Raw genomic sequence first — 23551 nt, 5'->3', positions numbered from 1 at the left:
AAGGGGGTAGCTCCTCGCAGATTTGTAGAAGTGATGTGGTTTGTGTGCAGATGTGGGATCCACACTGGTGGAGTCTTTCATCTTCAGCTCTTTCTAATACTGCAGGAATTCCTTATGATGCTTGAAAAGTGGTCTGTTAAACTTTGCAATCAGAAAAGAAGTACTTTTAAAATTCATTCACAGAGTTTAGTCCCACAGGGACGATTTTTCTATGTAGTCATCCCATTTTCCTGTTGTGTTCTAAAATTACTTCTTTTTTTTCTTCTTCTTCTTTTTTAATGCTCCATACAATAAAACTTTGAGGCCTGTCATTACTTTTGAGTGTATTGCTTTATGTGAATGCAATATCTAAAATGTCTGAGAAGAGTCAGCAGAGGCATAAAACAGAGTGAATCGTACTGTGCAGAAAGGTTCAATAAGCTGCAGGAGCTTGCAAGGAGGGGCCAATAAATATCGAGGGAGACGACGGGGCCATCCTGGCTTCATGACCCATCCATGCTTGGGTGGATTGAGGAGTGTGGCGTGTGACACGGGGTGCTACTGCCCTCCAGCCGCTTGAGCTGGCTATGGGAAGTCCCGTGAAGCTGGTGGTGGAGAAGCAAGCATGAGTATTTGCACAGTTCCCAGATTCCCCAGCATCTTCTGCATCAAAGGCAAAGCTTTCTGCCCATCTGCCAGGTTGGGAACATGCTCAGCCTCACATGCTCCTCAGCAGCAGGCTTAGCTCGCCCTGCATGCACTCTTCCTCCAGAGGACTTCTTCGAGAAGATCCTTTTTCTTATTCTGTATGTTCCCATCAGAGCACAGGAATGGCCAGGGCAGATCCTAGCTGTCCCACCACCACCAGCAGCTCCAAGGTGGAACATCATTCCCTTTCTTACTTGTAAATTAAGGGAGAATTTTGACTTGCTTTTGGTTTCTTCTGTAGCCAAGTAGAATAGAGCTGTGCGGCCAAGGGATTTCACCCATAGCGTTCAGGCCCCTGCTGTGTCTCCCAGGGGAGCAGGACCCTGTGGGCCGTAGCTGAAGGGCTTGGTGTGGCTCCTCAGCTTGGTGAGGCTCACAGAGCCCGTTTCTCTGCAGCATGCCCACCGTGCTCTTACACGAATGTCTGCGTTGTCATCCCGTTTTGCAGTTAGGGTAACAAAAGTGAAAAGAGTGGCCTCAAGTCAAGCAGCAGGTTTTGGGCATATCCAGAAACAGACCTCGGCTATCCTGAGCCTTGTTGGGAGCTGCAAAGTGGCAGGACTTGCAAGGTGTAGCGGCTCCTGTCCACCTTTGGCAAGGCCAGCTGAGGTATGGGAGTTCACATCCTTCCTCTAAATGAGACAGACCTCGAGACCCACGTCTGCAGCTTTCGCAGCTTACCTGAGGGCCTCCCCACTCGGGTATTAGCTTCTTGAGGACAGAAGGGCTCTCTCCTGCGCTCGTTTTGCTCTTTTTTTCTTCTCAACCACTTACTTTTTTTTTTTTTTGGACACTGCGCTTTGTTCTGTAGGGAATGAAAATGGATGTCAAACCCGTTCCATTTCTTGAGAAATTGAGTTCATGCTTTCCTGCTGGCCCCATTGCCTTGCTAGAAATGCCAGGAGTGCCTAAGTGTTTGCAGGAGCGGAGCCCATGGAGAACAGAAACTTCTGCCCATCTCAGCAGTTTAGAATCTTGTAAAACGGAGAGTGAGCTGTAATTCAACATATAAAACATATAATAATGTCTAGGATCTGATAAACCCACCAAAAAAAGCAAACTCCTCCAAGGGAGTCTCTTTAGAGTTGGAGAGACTGAGTGAAAAACATTCTGTCTCTAGTATTTTCCTGCTTTCACTTTTTTTATCCCTAAGATTATTTGCATGAAACCAGATCTCTGCTTCTCAGGAATCTCTTTGTGCTTCTCAAATACTGTCTTTGATCCCACTTTGCTGGGCAGATAATGGTCCTATGGAGTACTGAAGTGCACAAGTTGCTCTGGAGCAGATCAGCATTCAAAGGTGACCTGCAAAGTCTGGTTAGGGACCAGCTGTAGCAATATGTGACATGTGGGCTTTCATCGCAGCCCAGGAAGCATTCAGCCAGTGCCACTGTAGAGGCATTATTTTTTAAAAGGTTTCAGCTTTGGATTCTGAATCCATCTTCCTGCCAGTATCTTTGGGATTAAAAACTGAAAGCATAAAATTAAAGAAAATCTGATATATAAATAGATCTCATTCTGAAGAGATTTTTCCCCTTGCTTCCCATGGGGATAGCTTTGGCTCACCATTAGGCCTCTATAATGCAACAAAAATACTGCCTGAGACAGTTTGTCTGCTCCTCCATTCATCACGAGCACGGAAACAGAAATTTGAAGCAGGGAAATTGTTCTGCTGGGACTTCAGGGCTTCAGCTAGACAGAGGGCCAAATGCTGCCCTTACGGTGTTGAATCTGCTGTAGGGTGTGAGACTCTGACAGTGGTCGCTGCAGGGTGTGCTGCAGAGGGTCCCACTCAGATGCGAATCCAAATGCTACAAACAACGTGCACACGCAGCCCCCTTTGCACGTGCTGCTTGCAACAAGTGTAGAACAAACACTCAAACTATGATTTTCTCCTGGAGCTGTTACTGAATTTCGGGCAAGATTGGTAATCACAGAATCACAGAATGGTTGAGGTTGGAAGGGACCTCTGGAGATCATCTAGTCCAACTCCCCTACTCCCCTGCTCGAGCAGGGTCACCGACAGCATGTTGCCCAGAACCCTATCTAGACAGCTTTTGAGTATCTCCAAGGATGGAGATAATGGATCCACTGGTGGTAGAGATCCCTGTTCATACTGTGCTTCCCTGATGCCTCTGCAGTTTCAGATATGTGCTCATTTGGGGTGAAAATCGCTCCTGTGCAGCCAGTGAGTCTGGTGCAAAAGTCCCACTTTCTGAACTTGCTGGCTGGCGCGAGGGTCTCATGGAGCAGCGTTGCCCATCGCCAGCAGCGTTTCCCCTCCCGTTTGCCAGAGCCCCCAGTGGAGCAGGCGCATCTCCCCTACGGCATCCCTTGCCTTCCCGCACAGATGCCCCGGGAGCTTGTGGCAGTGTCTGCCTTAGATACCTTCCACTGTGTCCGCAACAGATAATCCCCTGTATCTTCTCTGCTGGCCATTTCTCTCCAGTTTCACCTTTCGTATGTGACCGAGTTGTTGCAAAGAAGACTCGATAGCTCTAAATTTACCTTCCTTTTGCTCTCTTTGCAGTATTGTAGTGAAAATCTGTCCAGCACAGTGCTTTCAAACTCCATGGTGAACGTTAGAGAAGACTTCAGAATGTTATGATTTTTTACCCTAATCGCAGAGGTTGTTTCAGACTTTCTCCTATATAAATACATTTCAGAAGCTTCTTTGAGGGCCCTCAAGCTCCCCTTTTCAGCTTCCAGACCATAAGGGAGAGCTTTGGGTGGACGTGAGCTTGGGTCCATCTGTGCATCGCTTGGAGACTGCGGGGAAGGCGAGCCCCTCCCCGTGTCCCCAGGTATCCGCAGGGCACAGTGCCTTGCTTCCACACATCTCCCAGGGACGTTTCAGCCCTTTCAGCATCTCTACACCTGCAGGTATCATCTACCTGCAGGGTACAGCTACCCCCTTTGCTTTCTTCCATATGTGACAATTTTATTAAGTTTTATACCCGCCATGGGTAGGCGGTGGGCTCAGGATTTGGCATTATGTAATTACCCCCCACTGTCCACTACAGGAAAGTTCTGGCCCCTGGTTTTTGGGATACGATGAAGTTATGCCTGGATGAACCGCAATTGCCTTCATCTGCAAATGGTTTTGAAAACATCGCTAAATAATGTATTCAGAAAACATGCCGGAAATTAATGGAATAGATTATTTACAAACATGTTCACTGAATTATCAGGCTTGTTCTCTACCCATAAAATAACGTATTTAAAAAAAAAAGTTTTTTGAATACATTATTTAGAGAATATTCTCCAGCTGAGAGCTGGAGAAAGACTGGCTGCATGGCACGCAGAGGGCATGTGATCCACCCCCGAACAGATGCATGGTCCAGGGCTTTTCTTCACTTGCATTTTACTGGACTGTTTTGCTCATCTCTGACTTCAGGAGCGCAAGTTTGACAGGGGCGAGCGGGCTGGCAGTCTGCTCCCTGGGCGTGAACAGTCCCAAAGGGCTGCGCTGCTTCATGCATGGCCTTCTTCTGAGCCGGGAGAGGCAAAATACCCGTAAAAGCCGGCGGCGTGGAGCTAAGCTGTTGTGAGTAGCTTTGTCATGTCTTTGCACCCTGCTCCAGGAAACAGCGGGGCCTCGTTTGGGACATAATGCCACAGAACGCCCACCCCGGTGGTCCCGCCAGCGGGTGTTCGCCAGGTGTCGAAAGGAGCAGCGTCAGGTGGGATCTCTCCTTGGAGGAACTGCGTTTACTGAAAGGGGAAGGTGTCCAGATGAGAAACCAGGGTGCCGGGGCAGGCGGGGCCCAGAGGAGCCACCTGCCCTCTGCATGCTGCCCAGAGCTGTGCAGAGCCATGGAGGAGGCGAGGATGATGAGGATGGTGAGGGTGGCGAGGACAGCAAAGATGAGGACAGCGAGGGTGATGAGAACAGCGAAGACAGCAAGGATGGCGAGGACAATGAGGGCAGCGAGGGTGATGAGGACGGTGGGGATGGTGAGGACAACGAGGGCAGGAGGATGGCAAGGGTGGCGAGGACAGCGAGGACGGTGAGGATGGCGAGGACAGCTTGCAGCGCAGGCTGCCCCCAGCGCAGAGGTCCTGGCCTTCCCGTTCAGCCTCCTTGTGCTGTCTGCTTTGGGGTCCAGGACTTCAAAACACCTCTTTGCCCCTGCCGACCAGTTTCATTTCTGGAGGAAATACCTGAAACGGCAGTTTGAAGCAGAAACCTCTGAAATGTGCAAGTCTCTCCCAAACACCAGCGTTGTGTTTCAGCCAGGGAGACCAGTCTGAACTGTTCGTGTCCAGGAGCAAGAAAGGAACCTCGCGGTGCACTTTGTGCCCAGGTCTCCCTGCCGTAGCCCAAGGTCCGGGTTTGGGCAGGCGAGGCAGCAGTCCTGCTGCCCGTCCCAGCCGGCTCGGCAGTCCTCTCCCGCACTGTCCGTCCTGCAGAGTTAGGCCCAAGGACCTGCAACGCAAGCAGCAGGGGTTATCTCTTCGCCTCCCTTGAAGGACAGCGTGATTGAAACAAAAGCCGATTCTTGCGTTTTGGCAGCAGAAGTGTTGCAACAGATATTAGCAGTGGGACGTGTGCGCTTGCGATTTGGTTGCGGTGATAAATGCACTCAGGAGAGGAGGTTTTTTTTTTTAAGAGGAAGTAGATAAATTATCCATGCTGCAGGGTACATTCGCTCATGGGCTTCTTACCCGACAGCGCTCCCTTTGTTCCCTGCGTTGAGGCGGCAGCCTGGCGTGGATTCAGCTAGCCGTGCCCTCGCTGGAGCGCGGGCGCCCTCCCGCCTTCGCGGCCCCCCCTGAGTCGCGCTGGCGGCTTCTCCGCTTGCTTCTCTGCAGAGCCCTCCCGATGCTTCAGGTGCAGCCTGCTCTCCGGAGGGCTCCCCGGAAATCTCACACCACTTTCTTTTCCTGATATTTAGCATGCAATACAGCAAATAAATTAATTCCCGGGGCTTTGCTGAGTCTTGCCCTCCGTTACTCTCGTTTAATAGTAGTTGCGCACCGAAGAACGTGCCTGGGGGGAGCGCGCGGGCCGCTGAGCTGTCAGCGTTAGCCAGCGGTCGCTCGTCCCTGGTGCTGCCGCCCTTGCACAGGCTACGGCGTGGGCTGTTCCCTGCGCCCCGGCAGCTCCCGTCTCCCAGACGTCCTCGAAATGAGCTACGAGCCGCGGTTCCTCTGGACGAGATGGAGAAAAGGCCGGAGGAGCAGGGGATGGAGCGACTTGCCCAGCACGGCATAGCGTGGTGGCAGCGGGGTGGACCGTGATGAACGTGCCCGTGCCCGTGCCCGTCCCGGTGCCCGGCTAGACCGCGTTGCTCCTCCATCGGATGGACGCCGCTGTTGATGTGGTCCAGGATTCAGGGCGGGCCAAGGCCTTGCGACGCTTCGGTCTTCTCCTTGAGAAGCAGGTAGCGTCGCGGCGAGGGCTGCTGGCCTGCAGCGAGGCCGAGGCGCAGGGCAGGTCTGGCGTCCCAGCTCTTCTTTCTCCTTCGACGCCTGGAGACGCCTTTGAAGCCCTCAGCTTTTGCGGGCAGTGTAACAGCGCTGCCCGCGCAGCAGAGAGGGAATGATGTGCTTCGGACGAGAGCGTTAGCTGGTGTCACTCCTCCAGACTGGGAGTTACTGGATTTGGGACCATTGCAGACAGCTCTGCTGTACAAGTCCATGGTAATACTCTTACTGGCAAACGAGCGTGATGGGATGTGATATAATTTGAAAATAGCAACGTGGAGCTCATCCCATACCGAGTGGGTACGTTCCTCTGGTCGTGCCCTTCCGGCAAGCAGAGTATTAATGAGAAATATTTCTCATTTGTTAAACGCTGCCTCCATCCAGTTTTCCGCTGCTGTTCTCGCACGGAAGTTACGGCGCTTCATCTTCGTAATGAAGTGTTAATTGTGTTTGGATGATCCTTTCCCCCGTAATAGCAGGATCTCATAGCGCTAGATCACAGCCTGCCGAGCTGCTCAGTCCCGACCGTCAGGCAGGAACGGGGTTATTAAAACGCGTTATTCTGCTCATTACCGCCGTGGCAAAGGCGGGGGAGGTACCGCGCGTGCGCTCTGAGACCCCACCAACTCGTCCCGCGGCGGCGGTGGAGGAGGCTCTCAGCAGTTTCTGCAGGGAGAAGACAAACCCCAGGGCAGGGCGCAGCGATAACCTCGGTGGAGCTCGGGGAGCCTCCGGGAGCCTGGCGCGTGGTCAGCCGTATGGCAGTGAAACTCTGCGGCGGGGTTTTATGTCTACAAAACTTTCTTTTCTTAAATCAGTCTTCTCAAATTCGCTTTAAATTAGCAGGTTGAGCGAGCTTGGCTGCACGTGTTTTGAAATAACTGTCTGAGGAGCTCTCGGTACTGCTAATGCCGGTATTTAGTAATTCGGGGACTATTGGGGAAGCTCTGGAGGACTAGAAAAGAGCTAACGTGCAAATATTTAGAAAGGGAAGCAGAACAGCCCAGGTAATTACAGACTCGTCAGTCTGTCATCAATCCTCAGCAAAATAATGAAGAGGCAGATCCAGGCCTCAATTAATAAAGAATTAAAGGAAAGTAATATAATTAATGCCAATCAATGCGGGCTGATGGAAAACAAATCTTGTCAAACTAACTTGATATCTCTTTTGATGAGATTACGGGTTTGGGTGATAAAGGTAACAATGTTAACAATATGCTTAGACATCTGCAAGACATTTGACTCGGAAGCACAGAGTACATTGAGAAAGTTGAACAATTCAAAATCAGTTTTACGCAAGTTTGGTGGATTAGTTTGTCACTTTGTCTTCCTAGAGCGTGTCATATATTTGCCAAAGAAAGCATAGAATGATTACCAATGAAGTCTGCAGATGATGCAGTAAGTATGCCAGTAACGAAGAAGGTAGACCTCTGATAGAGATACAGAGCTTCTCGGGTGGCCTGGTAAACTGATTACAAATAGTGAATATGTATTTTGGGAACCAATATTGTCCCACCTTCAGGAGCAAAAAAAATCTTGCAAGAAGCAGAGAAATCTTGCAGCGAGAAAATCTTACTGCTCAGAGGTGGTGACGCTGGACAGGACCTGTGAGATGTGGGGAGCACCCGCGCTTCAAGGCAGTTGGTGGCTGATGGAGAAGTTCAAAACCACCTGTAGCAATGAACAGAGGACTGGAAAACTTGAAGAGAGAGAGTCCGGAGGACCACTCCGCTTACGTAGCCAAAGCGGGAGAGATTCAATTATAATCTGCAAGTGCTTAAACGAAGGGCAGAGCCTGGCGAGGGGCCCTTCAGTGTGGCAGGTGATGGGATATGAAGCTCCAGGTGCAACTTGACCGTGCAGGCTACAAGTAGGGTTTTTACTACTGAGGATAATGAACCACTGAGTGATTCAGCCAGTGCCGCGGTGAATCCATCGCCTCTAGTAGCTTTTAATACACTTCGTCATGGTTTTCTTCTGACACGTCTGCCTTGGCTTGGAGAGGACTCGTTGCAGCAGTGCTGTGCCCTGTGCTGTGCGAGGGCCAGCCTGTGTGCCGTGGCCTCGGTCTCCCTGGTAAAACCCACCCCAGGTTCAACGCTAACGTCTCCTGGCGTGGATCATTTCAGGCCCGGCCTGCCCTCCATCCTGGCCGTGCCGCTGTGCCGCCCCCTGTGTCCCCTCTGCCCACAGTTTGCCCGCGGCGGGGGCTCGGGTCCTGCGTGTCGCAGCCCCCGGGCCCGGAGGGAGGAGAAGCATGACGCTGCAGGTCCAGCAAAGCCGGGCGTTCGGAAGTGCCCTAGAGCACGGCTGGGTCTCAGAAATGCCCCTTCCAAATAGCCGATGTGGATTCTTTACTGCCTGGCCCGGACGTCGGGGGGGAGCATCTTCGGGTCACGTTTGCACACGTGGGTCTGCGAACCCCTCTTTGCTTCTCGCTGTCTGCTGCAGAAAAGCTGGGGTTGCAGTGCAGTTCCCAAGAGCTGCCGCGTGCCACCACCGGGACGGACGTGCAGCGCGGAGCCCCGGGACGGGGGCGGCGGGAGGCTCGGCGGCTCCAGTGCCGGCTGCAGCCCTGCCGCTGCGAGCCGGCGGCTGGGAACCCTGCCGCACTAGCAAGGATGAACACCTGACACCCCCCCCACACCCCTTCCAAAAATAAATTGCTTCCTTTTTCAATCCTTTCCCCCTGTTCCCCTCATATTCATAATAGGATGATCGGTGGAAGCAAAGATGTGGCTGTTACTTTAACGGATAAATTAGTTTGACTCTTAACTCAATAATTAAAACTGTTATGGCTATGAGCCTGCAGGGATAATGTACTATTATTATAGTCATTTGTTTCAATTAAATGCTTACTGATTTTACAATAGCAGCTGGGCACCTGTGTGAGATAGCTATTACTCTGAACAAGACATCTCAAATTCCAGCAGAAATTTGTCACTGCACTAAAGCGTTTTTACATAGACCATGAAAGTTTATTAGGAGCAGTTACAAATCGGGAAGAGGAGGGGCGGTAATTGGGGATATATTTTCTTATCAGCCTCTCTCTCTCCTGCTCTCTCTCTTTTTTTTAAGTAAATCATCTTTAAGCATTTCAGCTGTGGCGATGCGTTTACATTTAAACTTCAATACAGAAGAAGCCTGCTGGGAAAACTTTGCTTCAAAGCTGTTCGGCAGATAATTTCTCTCCCCGGTTGATTGTGATGGTAATGGCTTGTTCGCAGGAACAGCCCTAAGGAGAGGTAATCTACGCCGCAGCCGAGCCTTGCCGAGGCTCCCGGGAATAATCCTGCCCCGCTGGGGCCGGCGGGAGCCCGCGGACCTCGGTGGCGAGAGCCGGACCGCTCCGGCCGCTCTCCCCGCCCGGGGCAGAGGCGGCAGCACCGCGGGGAGACCCCGCCGCCGCGCTGCCCCATCGCGGCTTCCCCCCGCCGCCGGCGCTGGACTCGTGCCGTTGGCCCGCCGGCGCTGCTCGGAGCCGGCCCGTCTCCTTCGGGGCACCCTCGGCGCGCCGGGGGCTCGGCGCTCCCCGCGGCGGGGCTGCGAACGCCTTCGGCCAGGCGAAGCGGCAGCGCTTCGGGGGCCGCGGGAGGGGAATCCCGTGCAAAGCGAAGGCAGCAGGCGGCCACGGGGCGAGCCCGGGCTTCGGTTGGAAACTGCGGTTTTGCGCCATGGCTCTGAGCGGTTTTTAACGGCGGCAGCGAGCCCTGCCTAAGCCCGGGACAGCAACGAGAGCGCCGGCTCTGCTGGCTAGCGCTGCCCTCGGCCAGAGCTGCGTTTCCTGGCGGGTTTGGGGGGACGTCTAACAGAAAACTCCGCTTGACGCGTTTCCAAACGTTATCTTTGCTACCAGAGCGTCGAGCCCTCAAATCTGCGTCCTCAGCCTGTTTCGAATGGCGTTTTGTCACTGGTGCCGCAGAAGCGTAGATTGCCGTTTTCCCCATAAACAAGGAGCTCAGCGCATGTGCCGTTTGTCAGCCGCTTTTTTTTCCTCTCCTTTTGGAGGATTAGCTGGAGCGTTTATATGCCCGATATGCATATTCATTAGGGGAAAAAAACCTGAAATATTGTGAAAAAGGAAGCTGTCTTTGAGCTAGCACAGCCTTTGGGAATCTGTTAAGTAAGATGCACTTAATTACTTCAGCTATGACTACATCACATTTCGCTCATGTTTCCTCTGCGGCGCAGAGCGTCTTTGCAGCGGAGGCTGCAAACGCGTCCTTCGGAGACGCGAGGCTCCCGCTCCCATTACGGCACCTGGCGGCGAGGTTGCCGGTGCACCTAACGCCCGTGTTGGGCAGGATCCGGCCTTGGGGAAAGCCAGCGGCGTTCGGGGGAAGCGGGCGGGCGCGGAGACGGGAGGGGGCCGCGCGCGTGGCGTCGCGGGGACCCCGGACCCGCTCCGCGCGCTGGCCTCCGAGCTGCCCCCCTTGCGATGGGCTCGGTCGCGTTGGCGGGGGGGTAGTTTAGCTGTAGGTGTGCTTAGGTCTGCTCTTGCACGCCTCCTCGAGAAGGCGCAGCTGGATGCCTTCGTTGAGCCATTTCCACCTTTTCGCGAAACCTCTCGAATACGGACTGCCCGGTGCAGTCCAGGCGCCGTGAGCGTTCAATTGCCGGCTCATCCCCGCTCCTGAATTATTTCCAAATTGGTGCAAATCAGGGCATTTTGAGCATCTCCGAGGCTCTGCCACCGCTGCACCGAGTGCCCTTGGGCACATCGCCCACCCTCTGTATTCCTTCATTTCACGCGGACGAAATGGGCCGTGATGTGGGTTTCCTCGGCGGGGTGCAGGAGTTAATTCGTCCTTGCAAAACAGTTGGAGGCCCTGAGACTTCCCGGGGCTCCGAGCAGTGGCTCACCGCCTCCACGCGCTCCTGGAGCTGCTCGGGGGGGGGGGGGGGGGGGGGCGCGTGCTTTGGGGGCAGCGGTACGCGAGGCTGAGGACGTGCAGCGCTCTCTTTCTGGAGATGCAGCTGCTTTCTGATACGGGTGTGGGTATCTAGCGTGGCTGCGGTCGGGTCGCTGTCGGCAGGAGCCTTGTTCCTGGATTCTGTGGGCCAGGTGTCAGGTTCTTCCTCCAAATTTTCATAAGAATTTGCAGCACATGTCCCATATCCATAACTGTACTTCTGGACTTGTTCTGCTCGGCTGCATAAGTAAATGCGCTTTAAAGAAAAAGTGTATGATTACGTATTTAATGGATAAACAGAGCTGTCGTGGTCTATTGGCCACATAATAAAGGGTTTTTTTTAATTTGTCTTAATAAAGTATTTACCCAAGAGGCTGCCATGGCTGCAGATGCAAATGAGCTATTTTAAATTTAAAAAAAAATTTTAAAGCACATCTCCGAGCCTTCTCCGTGTATGAAACACCCATCTCATAAACTTTTTCTTCATTTAAATTTAAAATAAGGACAATCAATTATTCTTTTCCTTAGCAGCTGGCAGATCAGCTTGCACATTGAAAGGTCTGGATTAAACCGACAAAAGCCGAGGCAGATTTCCCCCTCTCCTCCTTGGAGATCGGGAAGGGCGCTGGCCGCTCCCGCACCGGCGGGTGCCATCCCGTGGCTCCGGGCTTGCCGGCTCCTCAGCCCGCCCCGTCCCTTTGCCGTTCCCATCTTTCCTGCCGGGAAGGCTCTGCCTCGTCTGCTCAAAAAGCCCTGCCTGTCTTACCCGGGACCCAAAATTTGGCCTCCGCTCGGTAGCGACTTAAGCACGCGCCTGATTTAAAAAACGATGGGCGTTGAGCGCGGTGTCGGGATGCAGAGGGCAGGGGACAGCGAGCGGGGTCCTGGCTGCGGTTTTGGCACAGCCGCGCGCGGGAAGGAGGAGAGCCCAGACCCCTCCAGCGAGGGGCCCGTAAAACTTTCCGCCTTTTCTGAACTAAAAGCGGCACGTTTTCTTGGTGCCGCGACGGAGCTAAGGCCAACCCTGCGCCCTTTGTAACCTGGCCTTTTTTTGCAACCCTGCGAGCTGAGGACAGCAGCTCTGCACGGCCCCAAAGCCGGCCTCAAACTCCTGAGGCCACCTAAATGCGAGACGTACTTTTCTTCATGCGAGTTATATCCCAGTACTTAGTAATTAATACAGAAAAGGGACAGATCTGGCAAAATCTGCTCCCCTAACGCACACTCCTCTACTCACGGCGAATCTGACAGTGCGAGCAGAACATGCTCTCTGATGTTGTGCTAAAGCTCTTGATTCCCGACCTGCAGCAGTAAATCTGTTTTTTGCATTTGGATTTATTTCCTCTGAAGCCTACTGAGCCCGAGCAGACCTGCCCTGGGTTTCTCGCTGCATGTGCCGCTAATGGAGCTGGCAAGCCTCCCCTATTAATGAGAGATTGCACCTCAGTGGGCTTATCGGAAGTGAAGATTGTTAATAAATAAAGCCTGGGTCTTTAAACTCGTGTTAACGTTAATCAGATTAATGCAAAAAGCAAAAAGTCTGGAAAATGTTTAAGACAGGGTTTGATTTCCCTCCTGCTGGCTTCTTCTGTGGCTGCATCAGATTGCACATAAGTAGCCAGCTTAAGTCTGCTCTGAAAGTCGGGAGGGAGCTGGCGCGCTGGGCTGAGAGCCGCTTGGGGACGGACTCGCTTGTGCCGGGGAAGGGCGAGAGTGGGGATTGACGGGGAAATCCCGCTTGGATTTTCTCCAGGAAAGGTGGCATGGCTCGGCTGGTCTTTGGGGGCACCTCCGCACGCTGTCCCTGCGGCCGAGCGGGGACGGCCGTCACTGCAAAGGGGCAGAGCGGGCTGCGCAGACTGCCCAGGACACATGGGGATTTACAGCCCACCAGATGTTCTTGTTTTGTCCAGTGGAGCATTGGACATTTCGTATTAGCCGTGTATATATATATGTTCCATTTTTCTTTTGAATCTTTCAAGATTGTTGGGCTCAACAATCTCGGGAAGCAGTGCTTGTGCTGGTTAATTGTGCGTCGTTCACCTAGCCCGTTAGCGGTGGGATTAATTGCCTTTCAGGTTCATTAGCTGTCTCCTCGCTCTTGCAGGGTGAGGACAAATAAGTAGGTATTAGAAAACTTTTTTGTGAAAACTCATAATTTTTGTGGACAGCTCTGCCATGTAACCTCTTCTCTCAACTCCACACGTGCACACCTGCACACACGTGCATCACTTCTGTTCTCTGCTCTCGTTTGGAAATCTTAACAGGCAGCCGACAATTTTCGTTGCCCGTGTCTGGACATTTGTTATTTCTGCTATGTTCATTCTGAGGGGAATCAGAACTGACTGTGATATTTAAATTTAGAAGAATTGTCTCCAGAAAACATTGTAATTAAGTAGTTACTGTGGCCAATGGAAGATGGAGAGGGACCTCTCCACCTGGGCTGTTTGGGATCCGTCTCGGGAAATGCCTTGACCCTTGCTGACTCCAAGCCTTGGAGAAGTAGAGGCCTTCTGGTTCGACGGTGATGATACAGCTTTGGGCAGGAGTTGTGCAAGGATCAGAATAAGGGAGTTTGCTTCCAGCTCCTGAGCTAGAACCTGAAAGAACATTTTTGCTGCTTGTTATGAATTCTATAAAATAAGGAGATGACCGTTGCGTGTTTCACCCGCTGACGATGAGCCCCCGTGTCTCGGTTGTAGCTCCCCGCCATGTACAAGGGCACCTGAGCTACCCGGGGGCAACCCGAAGCTCATCCATGTCCAAAGGCCTTAAATTGTAATTGTGAGAACTGCGAGAACTCCAGTGGCCAACGGTGCAAAGCAAGGAAGAAAGAGAGAAAGAAGGAACCGTCCTTCGCTTTCTCCTTCCTCCTGGTTTCCCTGCTGGCCCTGGGGCTTCCACCCACTTGCTCTGCGTTTGCTGCTTTTGCCTTTTGCTCTAACCCCAGTGGCGCGAGCGCCCGGACAGCAGTACGGATAACGCAGGAGGATTGCTGCTGCCGGGATGCCTCCCCCAAATTCCCCCTCTGTATTTCCAAGCAGCGTTGAGCACCTCTCTAATCCCTCTGCCTCTGGCGGGGCAAGGACAGGGAGCAGAGCCCCCAGGGGGGTGTTACTCATTCCTTGCTCTTGTCTGGTTTGGAAGGGGGCAAAAAGATGTCTTTTCTCTGCCAGCGCTTTAAATCAGTCGCTAAGAGTTCATCGTAAAGTGATTTGATAGTACGCTAAGTAAATACATTTTTGGAATTAAAAAGTGATATTCTCCTAACTCAGATCCAGGAGATGGTCCACTCGGACGCCACTTCCTATGATTCGAACCGTCAAGTGCCCCTGATCAATCGACCAGGGATGTTAGCCGGGCCCATGAGCGCGCTCAGCCAGTCTCAGCTGATTTCCCAGATGGGGATGCGCAGCGGTGTTACCCACGGCTCCCCATCGCCCCCGGGAAGTAAGTCGGCTACACCATCTCCCTCCAGTTCTACTCAGGAAGAGGAGACAGAGTCACATTTTAAGGTACGTGCAGTCATGCCTGTTTTAACAGACAGTAAGAGAATTGGCAAATGCTGGGTTTTAGTGAGCGAGAACTTGTGCTGGTAGGAGCCCAGACTTGTTGTCTTTCTTTCACGTATATAAAGAAAGAGATTTTCCCAAGAATGGGGAGACTCTTTCCAAAACAGGATGAGGATGAGTGTGGCAGGTTAGCGCATCCCACCAGACCTTGCTGTGCTTGGGTTGTGCGTGCAGCAAGTGTGGCAATGAAAACCTGACATTGAAGAGGTTGTTTTCCCCCCAAAGTTTTGCCTTTCTTTCTGCAGTTTGCTAGATACATCAAGCTGCAGAGCTTCCTCCAGTGAGGCTTTTGATGAGAACTACCGGGTTCAGTGCTAAGATTATTCCCTGCTGCAAATTCTCAGATGCAAAATTAGATTTCTGGCGGCAGGTAGAGGAGACCGAAAAAGGGAAGAAAAATAAACCCAGGCTGGGATTTAAGCAAGCTCACAGACTGTGGCAGAGTGAAATAATCATAAGCAACAGAGAAACAGTCTTCAGCCTTTTAGTTCACCTGGGTGGTATTTTAGCTAGAGATTTGTACCTATCGTAGATACTAAGTAGTGTGTTAGGGACACAGGCTCTGCCTACACAACTGTTGCAGAGCATGGTATCAAGAAACCCACCATGGCCTTGCATGAGCAGTTTAGGTCCCAGAAGTGGTCTAGTGACAGCAGGATGGAGCTCGATATGAGCTGCCCAGAGCAGGTCTCAGCAGTAGGGTAGTGGCCTGCACTGAGCTCCCAGCTGTCAGCACCACATTCAGAGCAGAGTTGGAGCTTGCTAGGGTAAAGCTGACCTGGGGGGATTTTTTCAGGGGACTGTGGAGCAGGAGGGTTGGTCTAAGGCTTCTGGGACATCTTGGTCACCCCACATCTTTCTCAAAATGCACCAGCAAAACAAACTCCTGTGCTGTTGTCCCTGAGTCTTCCATCTGTTATTTGTGGAGGACAACTTGCAGCAATCACAGGGTTGCTACCTCAGCCACCTGCGGGTCTCTGTGTCTACAGGTCAATCACTGTGCTCCCTGGGGGGCTTTGATTAAAGCCTTTTGTGGAAAACCTTCTTCTGGAAGGTGCTGCTCCCAAGGATGATGCCAGAAGCAATGATGGGGTAACCTTGTCCCTTAAGAGTGTCAGGTTATGACAGGATCTGAAGATATAACCAGAGTAGCAAGCAGTGCAGAGACAGGAGAAGCAGAAAAATGCTAGGACTGAGCACAAACAGCAAATGTTTTTGCATGGAAATTCAGGCAGGCTTTTCTCATCATTCATGCAGATTTTCATCCACTGGCAGCTTTCACTTCAGATCACCACATTTCAAAGGAGAGTGCACATTTGGATGCAAAAACTGAGCTTCAACAGAATTAAATTGTAAAAAGAAGCGATTAAAACTCGCTGGAGTTTCTCAAACCCTCCAGTGTCATGTGTGGAGTGTGCTGGGGATGCTGCGGGACGGACTGTGCAGCTGGACACAGTCACACATCTCCCTTGCCCGCATCAGACAGCATGAGGGTTACAGAGGCAAGCGGCAATTACCTTGGAGCAAAAATCTTCCATGTCAGTGGAGAGTGAGTTCTCAGCTTAGTTTCACACCAGGTTCTTTCATTCTACCTCTCTCAGTGTCACGCCGGCTTTCCGCCTGGCGCTGCGGTGCCACAGGAGTCACGAGGGAGGACGCGGCTTTGGCAGTTAGCCCTATGTTCCCATTGAGTCAGTGATGCATGCTGGGGTAGGAAGAATTTGGAGATGTCCAAATTATGACAACTTGCAGAGATTTGTATTTTTTCTGGTCCTAAACACATGCCTCCTCAGTTTTCTGCCCTGTAAACTACACAGCAAGTTAGGTGAAGCAAGAGTGACGTATTTGATGGAAGAAGGAGACCATAAGTGTAAAGAAAGCACCAGAATCGCTGTGTGGCCTGCAGGTTTCTGTTTGCTTTTTCTATATACACAGCTGTTGGAAACATTCAGAAGGACCCATCGGTCATTTTTTGTATGGCCATTAATGACTTCTGTACAACAAGTTGTGAAAGCAATGTCTAATGAGCAGAAATTGATCTTGGGACCAAGACAGTTGCACATGAAAGAAATGGGTCTGATGCCAAGGGGAGGTTCAGACCCAGCAGGACCCTCAGACACTGCGAGCCTGTGGTCTTAGGAGGCCTCCAAGCCTCACCAGTGCATTAACATGTTCATCACACCAGCGTATCTGTGTGTCTATGCACACAGGCGTGGCAGGGAGTTTATAGCCCAGGAGTGCAGATCACGGCTGGATTAGAGGTCTCACCATCTTTATAAAATCATGGTGTCCTCAAAGTTCCTGCCCTTCATGGGTCTCTCATCCACTGTGAAGGCACCAAGCATCCTGTTTGTAGGATGGTAGCTGCCCCCTGTGAATTAGCCCAATCTACATCTGGTGTTGCACCTAGGTTTTGCTGCCTCTCCAGCGGTGAGGGTTGGCAGACCAGGTACCCAGAGGGACTGGTGGCCACGCGCTTCCACAAGCTGCAGGAGCATTGATAGTCAATTTGAAGAGGGCTCATTCCTTGGGAAACACTGTTGCTCTGGGAGAGGAAGGCGCTGGCTTGCCGGAGGTGGGATCCAGCACAGCGTGTGCATCCGGACCCATCCTGACCTTCCTGGGCCATCCAGCCCAAAGCAGCAGCCCTGGATGGGGCAGGAGCTTTCTGCCTCGTGGGATGGTGAGCACTATCTGGCTCCATGCTGCTGAGGGACAGCAATTCCTTCGTCCTGCTAACTTTTCCCCTGGTATCTATGGAAAAAAGTCATAAAGCAAGTATGGAAGAGAATGGTAGCCAAGGACAACTATGCTCTTTTAAAGAGTTTTGTTGCATCCTATAGATTGCAGTAAGGGATTAGATGAGCCCAGAAGCTTTTCCACATTCTTCCACTGCTTCTTTCCCTGTATTTCAGGCTTGCCTTTAGCCTGTGCTAATGGTTTATGCTGTTCAAGCATGCTCTTCAGTCCATGGATGGGCTGCTTGGTTTATACCGTGCTGCATTGCACCTACTTGTCCCAGGAAAACACGGCAAAGTGCTGATTAGCTCTGCTCTCCCCATGGTCTGGGGCACAGAAACTGCCAACTCTGTGCACCCCTTGTCTTTTAGGTGTCCACACAGTGCCATTCTCATTTGGGTGCTGCCTAAACAGGACTGATTGCAAAATTGTGGTGGGGCTGTTCTTGCATTGCAGGCTCTTGTCGGCTCCTTCCCTGGCTCAGAGAGAACAGGGCCCCCCCCCAGCACTTAGGTGAATCAAACAGGATTACGGTTAGTTAAGATACCATCTCACTTGCTAATAGACTGAAGCCCTGTTACGAATTTTTTTCTCCTAATAAGGTGGCCTTTCACCTCAAGGCCTCCAATTCAAGCCCAATTGGGCAATTTCAAATTAAATGTAATTTTTTTGGTCTCTGTGCTCATTTACTAATGGTCACTGTCTGTTTGACAAATGTCACTGCGCTGATACTGGACTTAATGACCGGTCAAGAGTGGCTGAATGGAGAACATTAGCGCTGCTGTCCTTTCCTCCTCGTGCCTGGCCTGTGCCGGCCGAAATGAATCCTCTTAAATCGTGGAGCTTCCAGGCGCTCCAGTGCCCACAATCAAATCAGCGAATCCATCAGGACAAAGACCTTTTGCTCCCACACTCACTCTCTCAGTGGCCCGATGTTCAGACCACTGTCAATTTTAAATATACATACATACATACATACATACATACATGTGTATATATATATATATACGTATACACACATGTATTTAACTCTTACTGATCGAATGGGCCACTTCCTAAGTAACATAATTAGCATCTGCCTGGTAGAGCAGGAACTCCTTAAGCAATACAGTCACTAAGCAAGGTGGTATCTGAGCACAGTGGGATTTGGCAAGCGGAGATGCTAGCACGTTCTTTGCCCTCAAGGAACTAGAGATCCAGATTGCAGTGGGCAATTGGTAGCTGCTGGTTTTATCCCCGGGTGTGCTTCATCCCTGGCGTATTTAGGCTTTTCTCCACTATAAAATAAGGATAATGGTACTTCTCCATGTTGTAAGCTGCCACTGAGCACAGTTAGTGCTTTGAGACCTTTGGTGCACGTTCAGGTACTGTTCAGGGGTCTTTTCCTTTGCACATCTTCGCAGATCGGCTCGCACGGTCTCATATATTCAGTACGCCGCCTGGGGCATCCTGGCAGGGCCTGAGCCATAGTCTCTCCTTTCCATACTGCCTTCACTGGGAACATTTCTGTTTGCCACTTTGGTGTCTCAGTTCCCAGCCCAGGGACAGCGGCTCCTGCTGACCAGCTCCTGGCGATGAGCCGATATTGCCTCTGTCCGTGCTATCCCTCGGTTCAGCCGCCCGCACGATGCCGAGCGCAGATACAGCCGTATCGAGTCGTTTGGATGTGTCGTAAAGAGTGAACAGCGCGTGCAAAGTATTTAGTGGATGAGATCATTGAAAATATTTTAATTCCCGCGTGCCTTTCCCTGCTGATAGGGGCACTTGGGCACTAGCAAGGTGAAACAACTTCCCTCTCAAATTTTGGATGACCCCAGGGTAGTGGCCAACACCTGTACTGCTGCGGTGCCGCTTTGTCCGTGCTTGCGATCCTCCTGCCTCCGGATGGGGACAGAGACGCCGGCACAGGGAGGAAAGTCAGAAGGAGCTTGCAAAGGGGATTATAACTCCAGAGGGCTGGAAATCAGAATCTGTGCGGAAGCAGAGTTTGGAAAAATTCGGGGACTGCTGAAAGGATCTGTCTGGGAAGCAAAATATGTGGAGAGATCCCAGAGGAGGATGGGGGGGCTTCGAGGAGAGGGCGAGCTCGTGCTGCGGGGCGGAGGCGGGGAGGGGACGGAGGCGCCGCAGGACAAGCGTGCAGGAGCGGGCCTGGCAGCGGCTACGCCTGGCCACCGCGCCAGGGCCGAGCTCTCCGACGGGGAGGCTGCCCGTGTGCCGCGCGGGCCGGGGGCAGGCAGGCGGATCCCAGCGCTGTGCAGCCCGGCTCTGCCGGGCACCGAACATGGGAGCTGCCGTGGCCCGGGGACGCTCGCCCCCGGCCCCGCGGGACACCGGCTTGGCTAACGTGGTGGCTAGCTCTGGAGCGGTGACGACAGGAGCAGCAAGGGGCGAAAGAGCCGCTGCTCGGGCTGGCGGGAGGCTCGAGAGGCTGCCGTGTGCCGGGCTGGCAGCGCGGCGTCGGCGCTGAAGCCTGCCGGGTGCGCGGGGAGGAAAGTGCTGCCCATCGGGCGATTTTATCCAGCCTAAGTGCAGCAAATTCAGCAAAAAGCAGCGGGCTGCCCGCCAGGCTCAGGCCAGCGAGACGGGCGCAGAGGGCGGGAGCGGGAGGAGGCGGGATGAGCCCCGGAGCAGCCGGGAACGCGCTGGGAAAGGGGACGGAGAAGCCGGGCGCTCGCCCTGCGTGCCGGGATGGCTCCTGTCAGCCTGCCCGTGCTTTGGGCACCCACCGACGGTTTGCGCAGTGGTCCTGCAGGGTCCCCGGGGGGAAGAGCAAGTCCTCCTCCGCCCCCGTCCTGCCCCATCCATCCCTTTCACTAGCGTCCTCCAGGAGGGTCTGGTATCAGACTGCTATCAGCTGAGCATTAAGGGGCTCCTCTTGGTTTTACAGGTCACTGGAGAGAAAAGACCATCAACAGACCTGGGCAAAAAGCCCAAAAGCCAAAAGAAGAAGAAAAAGAAGGATCCCAACGAGCCCCAGAAGCCCGTGTCTGCGTACGCCCTGTTTTTCAGAGACACGCAAGCAGCTATCAAAGGGCAAAACCCGAATGCTACCTTTGGAGATGTATCGAAAATTGTCGCGTCCATGTGGGACAGTTTGGGAGAAGAACAAAAACAAGTGAGTTACCGATCCGATTTTCTTTTCAGTTGCAGAAATGTATTTTTCCATGGTGCAGAGGGCCCAAATTTCCCCCAGCACGTCAGGAACATAGCCAGGGATTTGAGCAGGCTAAAGCGTATGCACAGAAACGGAGGCTATTTTCAGGAGTGGTGCTGAAGTGCCCGCCGCCACTTGAAGCGATGCTCGAGCGCTTTGCATGCACAGCTCCCCGGCCCCGATTCTGCGCCGTAATTATGTGACCTGGCGCTCGGACACTTCCAGCAGGATGAAGTTTCCCCCGTGCGCGGATCTCGGGTCCTGCTGAGCGGCTCTTCCCATGCGCAGCGGCTGCAGTGAATCAGAGCGGGGCTTCGATGCGCTTGTCCCGGAAAGCTCATTGCTTGCTGCGGGCCACTTAATCTAGCTGCAATCAGAGTCCTTGTGGTTTCCTGCAGCAAGCGTGCCAGGGACAGGCCTGCACCCCGGCTGGCCGAGCCCAGCCGGTCCGTCCTGCAGCACAGCTCCGTTGCGCCGCGGTGCGCGGGCAGTCGCCGCTCCAGGGACGTGCCAGGCTCCAGCCGACCGGCCGGCTGTTGCACGCTGGAGCCTCCCTGGTGCAGTTCCTGAGCAGTTCGCCTTGGCGCAGGATATGCAGTGATCTTGATCACCCCGCGCGCTATCCTTAGCTACCCAGGTCACCTCCGAGGCGGCAGTAAGCTGATGCAGGTCTCGCTCCCGGAGTGGTCAGAGGTGGGTCTCCGGGAGTCCTGACTCTTGGCCCGTCCCCGGGAGGATGCACTGAGTTTGCTTTGCCTCTGGCCTTTTTAGGAAAATCCCTGTTGTTCCATGGGGGAGACTGAGCTTTTCTGACAACTAATTATTCTTGATAAGAACATATTTTGTAAAAACGTTACTAGTCTTTCCTTGGCACAGGCTTTTTGTGTCCTTAGATGGGAGATGACTTTGTGTTTGCTTATTAACCTGCAAGGAGTGACTGTAAACTGCTAAAAATTATTAACTCTCTGCATCACTGGCCTGAAATCTAATGTTAAGCCTTTAAAAGCTTAGGAAGGAGATCTTTGAAGTGGTCTCGCAGGCGAAACCTTCCTGCCCTATAGCTGTCAACAGCTTTCAGTCTGGTTCACATGGAGACTTTTAGGTTCTGGTTTAGCTGTTCTTGTGAGCTGTTACAAAAGCCTGTAATTGCTTGTTGCCTGTAGAGAAAACCCCAGGGAACACTTTACGTAGCAAGTATGTCTTTTTATCAGGCAGAGAGAGATCTGACGTTGTCTGTGATGAGTCTCCAAACCCAAACATGCTTAAATTGATGATCCTCCCATAAGCACCGAGCCCTTCTTTTAAAGCCAGGCTGACAACTTCGGGCTTGCTCCATCTCTCGTTGGGTATCCGCAGCCAGGATTTGGGTAGGGAGCAGCAGGGAGGAAAAAATCACTGAAATGGAAGTCGTGCTAGGAAATCGCCTTGCTTTCCACCCTGCTCCGAGCAGGGGGTGTGTGGGAGGTGATCTGCCAGGAGGAAAGCCTGTTCGCTGATCCGTTCTGACTCTCCCTACAGTGCAAAGTGTTGCTTTGAAGTTTTCCCGATACTTCCTTTTCCTTCTCTGCACCATTTCCACTTCTCCTGCCCTGCTTTCTGCAAGCCCTCAGCAGCGTTGTGGCCATCAGCATCCACCTGAGTTTTTTTCCTGGCGCTTTTTTCCTGCACTTTGCAAAAAATCCTTTGGATCGCTGGAAGATTGAGCAGGACTTTCATGTGCTGAAGAAGGGAAGAACATCTTCTTGGGCAGCAGGTCTGCCCCGATCCTGCTGCAGAGGTAAACTCAACAGGGGCAAGGGTTGCACCTGTGCTGGGTATTGGTGCAAGCTGTGGCGTACCAACCCAAACCACCTTGGAGGTACAGAGGCATGGAAGAACCTGTCCAGGCTTTTATTCACCTCTTTTCCCCACTTTCATCCTTCCCAACATCTCAGTCTGTCTCTGCAGAAGTATCTCTGTAGGTTGGGTGCTGAACTCAGCTGAAAATGTGGTTTATATAATGGAACTGCTGGTCGGACCCTGACTCAGCACAGTGCAAATGCTCGGCTCTTAATTAACAGCATGGATTAAACCAGTCCGTTTATCTTCCCTGCTAACTCTCCCTTCTTTCTTTCTTGAGATAGTAGCAGCCTTGCTGCCTCTTTACACATGCTTTATAAGTGGCTCCATTTCTCCTTCTGTAATTGATTTAATTAAGTCATTTGTTCCTTGTCTGAATGCTTAAATATTAACTTCCTGGCTTTGTCTCCATCTGTATACTTTTCTCCTCCCGCAGCTCCCTCCCTGCCTGGGACTCTGCCTGGAAGGACGCTATTTATCTTTGGCTCTGGGACTGTATTGCCAGTTTGTGTGATGGGGCACGTTCACTCTGGAAGGGTTTGGCTGGATGATAGTTTATTTAGTCCCTGTTTGCTCTCTGCTGCCCCAGCTGCCAGCATCCCTAGTCAATTTGGCTTAGCTTCATAAGCCAATACAATGCAGAAAGAAGATGCATTAAATTAAGAAAATGTCTTTAATACATGAAAACAGCTTACGGTGCCTAAGACGTACAGCAGATCCTTTCTCCCAAGGATTTTGGGCTGCGATGCATACATTCATCATTATTGCAAGCACTCCTCGCTAGGCGCTCTTCTGGCACGTCTTGGGGGGAAGGTGCCTGAGGAAGACAGCTACACGGCGGCATAGGAACTGGCCAAAATATACCTGGAAGCTGGGAATCCAGACTCCCAGCACTTGCTGGACCAGGCCATCATTCAGTTCATCATCCAACAGGACTTTTCTGGACAGAGATGGGAGGGTCCTTTCCAGCGGGAAATGGAAGGACTCCACCTGATGCTGTGCTCCTAGCTGTAGGGACAACCACATTTTGAAATACCTTTTTTGAGAGGCTCCTATAACTCTACGTGTTGTCATCCTGAAGGCAGATGAAATCTCAGGGAGAAGTGCCGACAGTCTAAAGCGTGAGGAGGCAGACTGTCATCTGCAGAAGACAGTGCAGAAGGCAAGCGGTGGAAAACCCAACGCAGCCATGGCAAAGCAGACACACAGGAAGC

At 52.3% G+C, this 23551-nt stretch overlaps 1 protein-coding gene across 7 annotated transcripts in view; it reads left to right on the top strand.

Moving 5' to 3' along the window:
* Positions 1–23551, top strand: part of TOX2 (TOX high mobility group box family member 2) — a 168647-nt gene that overhangs the window by 118854 nt on the left and 26242 nt on the right. For 6 of the 7 annotated variants that reach the window (XM_067307848.1, XM_067307847.1, XM_067307846.1 and 3 more), the window contains exons 4-5: positions 14306–14545; positions 20232–20459. In XM_067307848.1, coding sequence (XP_067163949.1) covers positions 14306–14545; positions 20232–20459 — 468 coding nt within the window. The remainder of the gene's footprint in view (positions 1–14305; positions 14546–20231; positions 20460–23551) is intronic. The other variant, XM_067307852.1, reaches the window with a different exon arrangement.

The sequence above is a fragment of the Apteryx mantelli genome, chromosome 18 (assembly GCF_036417845.1).
Source record: "Apteryx mantelli isolate bAptMan1 chromosome 18, bAptMan1.hap1, whole genome shotgun sequence".
In the NCBI taxonomy this organism is placed as follows: Eukaryota; Metazoa; Chordata; class Aves; order Apterygiformes; family Apterygidae; genus Apteryx; species Apteryx mantelli.
This window is presented reverse-complemented; position numbering and strand designations above follow the sequence as displayed.